This window comes from Corvus moneduloides, chromosome 18, assembly GCF_009650955.1.
Source record: "Corvus moneduloides isolate bCorMon1 chromosome 18, bCorMon1.pri, whole genome shotgun sequence".
In the NCBI taxonomy this organism is placed as follows: Eukaryota; Metazoa; Chordata; class Aves; order Passeriformes; family Corvidae; genus Corvus; species Corvus moneduloides.
This window is the reverse complement of record NC_045493.1, coordinates 6,454,181-6,466,421: the sequence shown is the minus strand read 5'-3', so window position 1 is coordinate 6,466,421 and position 12,241 is coordinate 6,454,181. Positions and strand designations below refer to the sequence as shown.

At 42.2% G+C, this 12,241-nt stretch overlaps 1 protein-coding gene across 1 annotated transcript; it reads right to left on the bottom strand.

Annotated features, from left to right (window-relative positions):
* Positions 1 to 193: 193 nt before the first annotated feature.
* Positions 194 to 11,581, bottom strand: TOP3B (DNA topoisomerase III beta). Its single transcript, XM_032128119.1, has 17 exons — positions 11,323 to 11,581; positions 10,475 to 10,606; positions 10,149 to 10,255; positions 9,665 to 9,739; positions 8,561 to 8,757; positions 7,754 to 7,910; positions 6,547 to 6,660; positions 5,563 to 5,653; positions 5,135 to 5,289; positions 4,853 to 4,958; positions 4,375 to 4,521; positions 3,819 to 3,992; positions 2,906 to 3,034; positions 2,568 to 2,717; positions 2,043 to 2,143; positions 1,600 to 1,801; positions 194 to 715 (listed from the first exon to the last, which is right to left on the bottom strand). Exons 1-17 carry the CDS (start codon positions 11,390 to 11,392, stop codon positions 234 to 236), a joined length of 2,589 nt encoding a protein of 862 aa, XP_031984010.1. The 5' UTR covers positions 11,393 to 11,581; the 3' UTR covers positions 194 to 233.
* Between the last annotated feature and the right edge of the window lie 660 nt (positions 11,582 to 12,241).

Here is a 12,241-nt window from a genome sequence, read left to right as displayed (position 1 = left end):
TTCCCGAGTCTCCCTACTGTTTGTGAGCTCTAATTGTATCAATGAATCCCAATTAAAAGCTTTAAGGCTTACTCAGTTACTAACAGATCATCCAGAATAGTTTGTTTTGTGAGCAACCGAAGGTGTTTAACTGTTCTAAGAACACGAAAGCAGTGAAACATCAAAAATACTTAAAAATTAACTCAAAGAGAAACACATTTTTATAACAAGTTTATTCGCCTGTTGTGTGGCCATCATACAAAGTAAGCAGCCAGAGCTGCCATTTTGTCCTTGGGTTTCTTTGGGTTGAGTCTTCCTCCAGGTCTCCGACCTTTGCCCCTTCCCCGCCCTTGCCTCTTCCCTTGTCCCCCACGGTGCATGGGGTGCCTCATGGCCGCGTGTTTCAGCTCCACCAGATCCTGAAACACGGGATCACAGAACACACAGCCCGAATGCTGGGTCTCGTCGCCAGGTAAGGGAGATTTGGCTTTGTTAAAATCCACGTCCACGAGCGCCGCCTCACACAAGTCGCAGGTCTCGGGCGACACTCGGACCTTGTGGGCGTTCTCAAAGAAGTGCACGATCACGTTGCATTTGTTGCAGGCCATCTTCCACTTGGGACCCGACGTCGAGTCCAGCACCAGAACCCCGTTCTCACACTCCACGCACTGCCCAATTCCAAGCATGCTAAGGGAGTGCTGGCATGTGGGGTGGGTGCACTCATTACAGCCCATTCCTGGGGGAAGAGGAGTGAAACCAGACCGCCCTTTATCTCACTACTCACACTACCCAGTTTGAAGGAAGTGAGACACAGAAGCCAGAGACACTCGAGTATACTAGAGATTTTCTAAATCACTGAAGAATGGAACTGCTCCCAAAATGGCAACTTACCTCTTCACAGTTTCAGAATAATCCCCTGCTCAAAAATTTTTCTGTAATGGTTTTCAGACTCGCCATATACTGCCACTGTACAGTACAGGCAGTTTAGACAGATTACCGATGAAAAGTAATTACGTTTTCAATTAAATGTATGGCTCCTGCCTAACTGCTATTTTATACACGAACTACTCACTGTTAGTCCAAGATATTTTTAATTAAAAGATGGTAATAAAAAGATGCGGAAAAGCTTCAGTGCACTACTTTAAATAAGTTTCAGTCCCACAGCTACTAAACTAACTGCAACTTCTACCTCCTCTTGTGCCGTGGTTCACTGGAACACTCTTGTATCCTTCAACAGCTTTTGACACACCATTTATCTCAGTATCAAAACATTCCCAAGACCTGTTCTTTGTTTATACTCCTATCCAAGCCTACTCAAATTTGCAAGGCATCAGTATTTTGGTGTCTTTCACTGCATGCTGAGTGTTGTGAAGGTCACCTGCAGTGCAGGTAGGTAAATTATTTTCTTACTTGTTTTATGGAAAAAAAAATTCAAAAATTTGTTAACTAATAAATTTTGGTCAGTAACTTTAACGTGAAGTTTAGGGATCTAGAGTCTAATTTGAACAGCACTTTATACTAAGCAACACTGATTTTAAAACTCCTATAAAGCACATTGTTTAGATTGTACCTAATTTATTTCAAGTGAGGGTCATACCTGCCTGTTTGCAGAACTCCTACCTTTTTTCATGTCCCTGAAGGGAGGATGGTTGTAACAGTATGGACACAGTGGATAGCTCTTTCCTCTGGATCCAGATGACCATAGCACCAGCTCAAAGTCATCCAGGGGACAGCGCAACTCCTTGTAGAGTTTAATGGTACCATTCTGGGGGAGACTGTAGGTGTCATCACAGTGAGAGCAGTGCAGGCGACTCGGCTTGGCCTGGAAACAGAACACAAATCTCCTGAGCAACTGCAGGGTCAACAGAGTTTAAAACTTGTGGTAAACCCAGCTAGAGCTGCTCTCTGGTTTCTTCCCCAAGGCAAAACCCCATCAGCCTTTTTGTTTTAGAAATGCACTCATGACAACCACATCTGAACCCAAGTTCAATACTAGAAAAGAAGTTTATACTCAATGTCCCCCAGCAAGTGAAATTCAAATTCCAAGTATGAGGTAAACGGACCTGAATATACTTCATGAAACGATGGCATTTACCACAGCGGGAAAGGGGTTTGCCTGTGGCAGCCAAGGGTGAAAAAGACACTTCCATCAGTTCATCCATACCTGCAAAAGGAATAATCACATTTATGTTAGAATTCCAGTTCTTAAGAGGAAACCTTGCATGAAATCATCTACAGATCTGTGAAGAAGTGAGATTTAAAATATTTTACTCACAATGCTCTTCCTTGTCTACAAAGACTTTTAAAATACAAAGTATTTTTCACTGAGCATGCACAAACACACAGGTTCAGCTAATCTCAAATTTTCAAAAACTCGCCACTGCACAGGCACAAAATAAACTTGACGTAGGGTTTTGGAGACATGATTCAGTCCATCTCCCTTTGGAGATCAAATTAATTTGACCAGAAACTTCCAGTCCTGGCACAACTTTTCAGAAAGCCTAACCTCTGAGTGGAGCCTAATATATAAGTATTTTCTATGCAACAACTAAGTAATTGTAGGGAACTTCACATGTGGAAAGTTTTACCTGCAATAGAATCCACAAAATAGTGAAATTTCCTTTTGAAAATATCAAGGGTGTGCTCCAGGACCTGATGATAATTTGCTTTACCCAGAGCTATTAAGTTGAGTTGCTTCTCTACAGCACTGCGGATCGTAGGAAGAACCAATTCTGCATCTGACAGAAAACCAGAGACAGCAGCAGTGAAAGGTCAAAAATGGATGTAGGAAACTGTTAATACATAAACTGACATCAAAATCAGCATTATTTGAGACAGAAATGCTACATACACAGTGACAACAGCCATTGATATAGTAAAGGGAAAGGAAGGTAAAAGGATGGAAAGGGAAGAGCATTTAACTGACCTATTTTGTAATAACCATGAACCAGAACAATGCCAAGGTTTGTAGGCTTTAGTCTTCGACCACTCTCCACTGTGACATAGTTTCGCTGGCAAATGTTGTTAATGTGGACTGGAATACTGGCATCAGTTCCTGCCACACAAAGGAAAACAACAGATCCACCCTGAACAAAACAGAGTTTTCATCAAATGACCCACTTCTGGATTCTCTGGTTTAATGTGAAATTACAGGGCTCCTAAGACTGCTTAAATTCAGATACTTTCTTACTATTACCCTACTTCCAGTGAATAACTTCTCTCTTTCTAGTAGTTCCTTTGCAATTCTGAGAAGTCTGAAACATATGTTTTAACCTTAATCCTTTCATCTCTTCCAAAGAATTACTATTGGGAAGACACCTATTCTCACAGTTACTTTCTCTGGAAAAAGAGTAAGAGACTGTGTTTGCTCTGACTGGGCAAATTCATGAGAAAATAAACAAGTCAGACTGATAAAGGAAAGTAGAATTGTGGTAAATTGTATAATAAGATACAGAAGGATTACTGAAGAGAGCAAAGCTAAAGCAAGCTGTAAAGACAAGAAATCATTCCTAAGAATGGGGAGGTGCTTCCTTCCACACATCAGCTCTTTCTGACAGAGAAGTGACAGGAATGTGTTATGAAAGGATACTGCTTTGGCCAGAAACCAGAAACTACTAAAAATAAGGATAAGAAAGGGAAAGGAATGTGGGGGAAGAAACAATCTACCATCCCCTGAGGGGAGCTATGGGCATGGTGGTTTGAAGGGGAAGAGATTATCACTGTACATATCCAAATGGATACTGAGAGCTCATTACTGACAGATGGTGCAGAGGAGTGGTTCACACTCTGCACTCTTGGTGGATGTACTGCAGGACAATGTAAGTTAAGCAAGTTCCTACCAATGCCATGCTTTTCCATCAGAGTGATCAGTTCTGCTTCTGTCAGGTAATCAGGAGGGCTGGTTTGCTTTTCCAGCAACTTTATTTCACCAATCGGAAAAAGATCTCCTTTCTCACAGTGGGGAAGGCTCTCTTCTAATGGGATGCTGTGCCATGGCATAATTTCTGTGAACCCTGTAGGTAAAGAAACAAACAACTTGCCAGTTTACCATAAAAGTCTCAGTAGTGCTGCTACATTCTTTTTATAGAGGCCCAAGAAAAAACTTCTGCCTTTGTGTAATTTATCCCCCACAAGGCATTTACTGTCTGTTAAAAGACTGGTCTTCACACTGGCAAATGTGGCATTAAATCTTTGAGACTACTACAAGAAAAATAACACTTTTTCTATCATAACTGAAGTGTGAAAATTAGGACAGGATTTGGTCTCTGGTTTTGAGAGCTCAAAAAAGTCTTCACAATTGCACTTGTTTCCAAAGCTTCACTTTTATATCCATTCAGTGTATTAATGGGGAAAAAAATTAATCTGCAGCTAATACTTACTCCTGATTAGTCTTACCTGGTGAAGTTACCACCTTTCCGACACAGGTAAACCTTTCAGGGCCAATACTGAAGGAAATGGTGGTTTGTAGGTACTTGCAGTCAGCACTGACAGTGGCAATGAAGTGCCGAGTTATGTACTCGTACAGTCGCCACCCATCTCCACCTGGGGAGAAACAACACCTCAGCCACAAAATATAATAAAATTTCGGTACTTGGAAGCTACTATTCTGGGACAAATTTCTCCTAGAAAAGTAGGCATTAAGCTGTTTTCTTTTTCTTGGCAGTACTGTAGTCCCAAGGATCAATTGCTGAAGCAGCTCTGAACTTCACTGTCACCAGAAGTTTCAGTGAGGATCAAGTTTTCTCTCTCTTCACTTCCTGCCATTCAAATAATTTTAATTTCTGTTGAAACTCGGTGATTTTGAAACTGGCACCTTACACCTCAAGCGACTGATTTCCTCACAGTGTCCCAACACTACTGAATCTGCCTGTACCTAATTCTGCTTCTGTTGCAGCTCTCATTGGGGTGATGGGAGGATGGTCTCCTGCATCATGGCCTTTCCTTGGACGATTGATGCCTTCTGATAGCAGTGCTTTTACCTGGGTGAAGAAAGAAATGGCTTACTCAGATCAAATCCGTAACAATACAACATAAATAAAAGAAACTAGAGCCATTTAAAGTTTCTGAAGGCCTACAGGTCATAATACACCAAGCAAGATCTAGTCTAAAACACAGACTAGAGAATGATAGTACAGCTTTTGCTTCATGTACTCACAGTTTCTGCCCAGTAAGGATTATTGGCTTGCTGTCTCAAACATCCTTTCAGGTCAAAGTTTTCTGGATAATGGGTAGTTTCTGTTCGAGGGTAGCTAATATAACCCTGAGTGTAAAGACGCTCTGCTATTTGCATGGCATGTTGGGGACCCATTCCTAAGAGGAGACAGGAGAAAACAAAAATCATCTACACATCCCTGTGATTATGGTTTGCTGCATCTGGGTGCACACCTTACCCAAGTATTTAAATAAATTATGGTTTGTCTTTTCCGTAAGACTTTTGTCACCTTGATCTTACCAAACATTTCACTTTTGACAAGCAGCTTTCTAAACTTGATCCTTTGCCCAAAATGATGTATGATTTGTTTTGTTTGAGACGCCGAAATATTTTGCTTTAAAACAGTGTGAAAATCTGAATTTTGTACCTACCTAAAGCAGCACTGGCCACTCGTAGCATTTCTACCGTGTTCAGAGCCAGTGGTCTCTGTTTCACCTTCTCTTTTTTACTCACAGATTCTACCTAGAAAACAGCATTTTCACAGTAAAAGTTCTGACATTTGGTAAGTGCATAATTTCACTCATGCCTATAAACATGTATCATACCTACCACTGTCTATTCTTATCATATCTGCTTCGTTCTCTTAAAACAGTAACCACCAACATATTTTTACTTTAGAAAATCTGACTGGAGATAATTTCATCAAGTTCTAAAATTAGAGTCCCTTTGTGCCAGGACTAGATCAGGTCTACAACTAACTGGGAACACAGCAAGGCAGCTTACTGCTGTCTTTACTTCCCACTTACCTCAGCAGCACATACTTTCACTGCTACAAGGATTTAGTGCTCATTCCAAGCAACAGTAACTATAAGAATGCAAATTTTTAAAAGCTTCACGCAGTCTTTGAACCTTGATGTCTATAAGCACTTAAATCCAAACATACTGTCAAACAAGTATTGAACAGAGCTGAGTTATAAGTTAATTGGCTATAAAGACTGCACCATACACATGATTAAAAATTTAACTGCAGGAATATTGCCCTACACACAATTAAATTCCAATTTATTCAATGTCTCATGGAAAATAAGAGGTCTGCCTGGAGAGATCTGAACAGTATTTCCTAGCAGCTTTAGCAATGAAGAGTTCCTATCATGAATGACGATCATTTCCAAAGTCAGTACTAAGAGGAGGCTTCTGCTGAGATGACCATACCAGCATAATATGATCTACAAAAAAAAATCTCTTGCCTTTTATTCTCATTTACACCAAGATGAATAAAGTAAAAACCAAAATACAGATATTCTACAATCTTTAACAAAAACAATCAAAAGCCCCAATATGCAGCAAATGAAATATTAAATTGCATTTCCTTTATATGAAATATGGATCTACTGACGCTTGGTAAACACTCTTACCTTTGCTTCTTTTGCCATCTTTGTTATATTCAGGAACATTTGAGCAACCTCACGATCAAATACCCTCACTCTATCCCAATCTAAAGTGAGAGAATTTTCTTTTTCAGGATTCACCTATTGGATAAAGATAAAATTAATTCATTCTCCCCAACTCTACTCCTAAAAGTGTGAGAATGTATATTCCCAACAAGAGTCCAGCAAGCAAATCCTAGGACATACAGGATTTGTTAGGATAAATTTAGGACAAACCTGCACCAGGACACCAGTGCTCAAACATACAGTTGTGCTCTTTTTCACAGGGGCTTTTGAGAAGGATGGACCACTTGGAGTTCTGGGGTCTGGGGAATGACCAGAACTATTCCTGCCCTGAACTGAAATACTGTCCTTGTTTAGTGCTGGGAACAGTAAAGACTGAAATAGGCAGAAATTCAAAGTTTACCATTTTGATTTAGCAAAAATCAATCATTTGTATTAAACTGTAACTAGCTCATGTTTTAAGCCCCATGTACAAGAATTAGTATGAAGCGACTAACACGAGAGAGCACAAAATCCTCTGTAAACAGCACCAAGTATTTCCTAGCATGACACACAAGACACATCACAATAGATGACAGCAGATGCCAGATTTCACCTTTTTTTTTTACTTTTAAAATCCAAAACCGGCAACTTTTACCATGCATTCCTTATTTGTGTGAAAAAAAGTCTTGTGATCACAAGCCATAAAACCCTGTTGGTTTGCTCTCAGAGCTTGGACAGCAGCGAGGCTGTAAAACTGCTCTAAGCTGCCAAAGTACTCTGAGGACTCAATTGCCAATTAACACAACAAGCATTTTATTTGCTTTAAAATTCCAATACTCAGCAATGCCAATGTTTGTTGGCAGGCTAATTAATTCCTGGATTCAAATTAACAACAGTCAGTCCAAGGACCCCAGGGAACAAAAGAGAACCATTTTAAGTAGTCTTTTTGGCTGAATCTAAGCTTAGATGATTAGCACTGAAGAATTTTTATAAGCAGCAGACAATAAGCACTTTAATACAAAACTGACATCCTGGAATCTGTTCTTGAGAGTGGTGACACACATGTGAACAGAATGAGAACACATGAGTAAACTATAGGCATTGTGAATTCTTGTCAGCAGCTACGAATTTATGAATGAACAAAATACAAATGCATTTCTTTTGTAAAAACAAGTACTGTAAAACTTACTTTAGCTTGCAACACCCAGTAAGTCTCAGGCTTAAATGACTGGATTTTGTCATGCCTCTCAACACAGAATCCAAGTGTTGGGGTCTGACATGGCCCAAAGGAGATGAGAGAACTGTCTAAATTCCCATATTTTCCCTGAAAATATTTAGTCTGGAACCTAAGGGGGGGTGGGGGGGGTGGGAGGAAACAAACAAGGAACATATGCATTAATATCCTTATTCCCATGAAAAGCAGACGTTTTCATTATCATACACGAACAAAATATGAGTAATCTATAAAATCATTCAGGCATTAGGAAAAGAGCATTCTGAGAAACATCATCTCTTACAGCTAATTAAGACAATCATTTTGCCTAACAAGGAGCTGGGAGGGGACACAGCCAGGACAGCTGATCCCAGCTGACCAAAGGGATATTCCAGATCATGGGATATCATGCTCAGCATATAAAGCTGGGGGAATAAGGAGGAAGGGGGAACACTTAGAGTGATGGTGTTTGTTTTCCCAAATAAACATAACGGGTGATGGAGCCCAGCTTTCCTGGGAATGGCTGAACACCTGCTTTCCCCTGTGAAGTGGTGAATTAATTCCTTATTTTGCTTTGCTTGTGTGCGCAGCTTTTTTTTACCTATTAAGCTGTCTGTATCTCAAGCCATGAGTTTTCCCCCTTCTACCCATCCAGCACTCTCCCCTCACCCCATGGGTGGGGAGGCAGTGAGTGGCTGTGTGGGGCTTGGCTGGGGTTAAATCATGAGGGCACAGAGCCATTCCTGAACCTTTCACAAAACCGTCTGCAATCTGTGCTGTCACCTTGTGAAGGCACAGCCAATCCTCAGATCCAGCTCCTGGCGGGCATCCACGGACAGAGCTTCATTGCGATTGGGCTCTCCCAAGTGATTCATGGCATTGCAGATGTCTGTGTCGGTGATGGAACTGAATTTAGCTCTGTAAATCGTCCTCTCCGTGCCACGGGTTTTGTTCATGACAGGAAGAACAGCATCAAGAACCTAAGGAAAATCAGAAGCATAGTTAAAGAGGATTTGAAAGACAAAGGCTTCCTCTCTAAAGGTAAAACTACTCTCCACAAAGTATTTGTTTCTATGTCACTGCTTTCTTAACTCAGCAAAATGTCATGCCAATACATTAGCTGATAAGCCAGAGCAGTATTTGTCCATCCACTCAAAAGCATATGAAGAACTAACAAAACTGAAGGATTTATTTACTATACAGCAACTGCTGGGAACAAATCAGTATTCTTGGCTAAGGGCAAAGACATTCACCAGTGCAGCTGCAGCACCTTTTGGTGAACATGTACCAGTTTCTGTCTGGCTTTATTCTACTTATTGCTAAGGTACAAGTAATGATACAGTGGTACATAAAGAACTTAAAACAATTACTTGATAAAACGTGTTTCTTTAAACTAAACAAGAAACTCCCAAACAAATACTCTTCATGTAGACTTCTGGGAATAGGATGTTAAAAAATATCTTAGCAAAGTTTTAGTTCTATGCCTTTTATGTGCAGAGACCAAATTTCTGCAGTAAGCCTACACTTACAAGCAGCTCCTGTGCTCTAAAGCATCTAATTGCTTAATAAACAAAGATAATTGAGATGAAGTTTTATAAGGACATAAAAATAACCACTCCAGCTGGGGAATACAGACCAATTCTCGAAGCACTGGAATGTTCTAACATTTAAGAGACCTGATTGCTCATCTGAGATGATCAACACCTCTGAAATTTATTTATGCTCCCACAGAGTTCAAAGCATGTGAGTTTTTCCACCAAGGCCCTCCATGCCTTCAAAACTATTCAACTTTAGTTTGAATTTTACTGTATACTCATAAAACAATGCATTGACAGTCTTGTCAGACATATATTATGGGATTGTGAGTCTTAAAAATGGAAACCTTACTTCAAAACAGATGTTTTCTCCTTCCTTATCGCAGTCCAACCACAAGACAATAAAATCACAGCCTCTTCCCTCCACCTGTGACAAAAATTAGCACAGTTCTTCAGCAACTCAAAAAACACCTCCCCCTCCCTACCTATAGATTTCTCTTTCTGGTTTCAGCAGGGCATGTGAAGTGTAAGCAGTAACCAACACAGACTTATTTTAAAGAAGGCATTTATAAGCTGTGCCTTGCACTTGCTGTTAAAGCTAAACTTGCATCCAATGCTCCAATTCCGAGAAGCAGGATATCAACAGTCAAAAAACTCAGAAGGCAATGGCAAAAGTGAATTTAACAAAGATTTCAGACAGTGTAAGAACCAGCAAAAATAAAATATTATTTATACTATGTTAATAAAATAGATCTAACTGTGACAAAAAGCTACTCCCTGCAGGGAAGGAAATTCTTATTTAGGAACACAGAAAAACATAACTAAAGAAAGAATACCTGTAAAAACTTCACCATGGTCAGTTTGGGATTAGCCTCTTTCTTTTCTGTGGGAGCTTTGCTAAAAAGTTCTGCTGGATCCACTTTGTCCCAGCTGTTATATTTTCCTGAAAAGCAAAAGTATATTAAGTGGAGCTCTGAAGACATATTTAAAAAACAAACAGCTTTGCTTTGCAAAACACTTGGCTTTCAAAATTTGTATGGAAAATTTTCTACCTTAACACATCTCGCTTTACTGTATACCAAGGGACCTCTTAGCTTTCTCTGAAGGACTTGGCAGTTCTACAAGCAGTATTAGTTAAAACATCTTATGAGCAGGCAAATACCTATGAAATCCAAAGTCATGACGTGACCACACACAGATGTCATCTTGAAGTGGGCACTCTGTCCTAAAAAGGACCCAGTGTACTCATGCACAGAGCATGCACCGTTGAGTCCCTTGCGAGAGGACATGTTCCCTGTGAAAACAGGATCATAAGTATCAATGAGGTAAAAAAAAACGGCTATTGAAACAAATTATTCTATGTGAAATTACATCCCCCTTTCCTCAGATCTTACAGCTAGGGTCTTCCTGATAACAAAATTCTACTCATTGATCAAATGTTTATTTCATTAAGTATCAATTTGGGCCTTTTAAAAAGTATATTTCATGTTCAAATTAAAATATCCATTATCTCCATCAGCCTTTCTCTCCCACCAGGAAACCTTACAAAAATACAGCTAGTTTTCTAGACCACACACTTACAATAAATTTATTTTATTTTCCAGATAATTTATAAAACTTCAAAAATCTCAGAACAGCAACTTGCTACTTGATTGGCACTTTCCAGACACCGTATGCTCTAAGGCACACTAGAGCTACACAAAATACCAAAACCAGACTCCTTTATTCTTGGATTAAACAGGCACCGGCCCATAAAAATAATCAGAACGTGATGGGACACTCCGTTCTTTTATGAACTACAGCCTGTCCGAGGCCACCGTTCCCAGGAGGCTCCGGCCCCAAAACAACGCAGCCACTGCCCAGGGTGCTTCTCACCCTCACTGCAGCGACAGCAAACCCGGGAACCTCCCGGCAGCTCGCACACATCCCTGCGCTCCGGCCGCGCCTCCGGAGCGCTTCCAGCGCCGCCGGCACAGCGGCGGGCACGGGCACCCGCCCCGCCTCCCCTACCTCTCGAGAGGATCTTGGCGATGGACTGCGCCAGGGACGGCTTCTCCGCCACCATGAGCACAGTCCTCATCTTCGGCCGCTGCGGCGCGGAGCCGCGGGGACGGGCCGGCGCTGCTGGGGCGCGGCGGCTCCCGCGCCTGAGGGGACAGAGCGCCGCTCAGCCCGCCCGCTCCGGGGCACGGCGGCACCCGCAGCCCCGCGGCCGAGCCCGCTTCCACCGGAGCGCCAACCACGCAGCGCGACCGCCGAGGAGCCACCGCCCACCCCGCTCCGCCCCGCCGGGGCTCGGCCGCGCTCCGCGCCTCAGCGGGCGGCCATAGCCGCGTCACTGCCGGGTCACGGCGCCGGAAGGCGCGGGCGGCTCCACGGGGCTGCGGCGGTGCGGGCGGGCGCGGGACACACAGACTTACACGCACATACTCACACGTACACATGGACGGACACACGGACACACACACATACACACATGGACGGACACACGGACACACAGAGACATACACACACAGACACACACACGCATACACATGGACGGACACACGGACACACACACATACACGCATGGACGGACACACGGACACACAGAGACATACACACACAGACACACACACACATACACATGGACGGACACACGGACACACACACATACACACATGGACGGACACACGGACACAGAGACATACACACAGAGACATACACACGCATACACATGGACGGACACACACACATACACACATGGGCGGACACACGGACACACACACATACACACATGGACGGACACACGGACACACAGAGACATACACACACAGACATACACACACATACACATGGACGGACACACGGACACACACACATACACACATGGACGGACACACGGACACACAGAGACATACACACACAGACATACACACGCATACACATG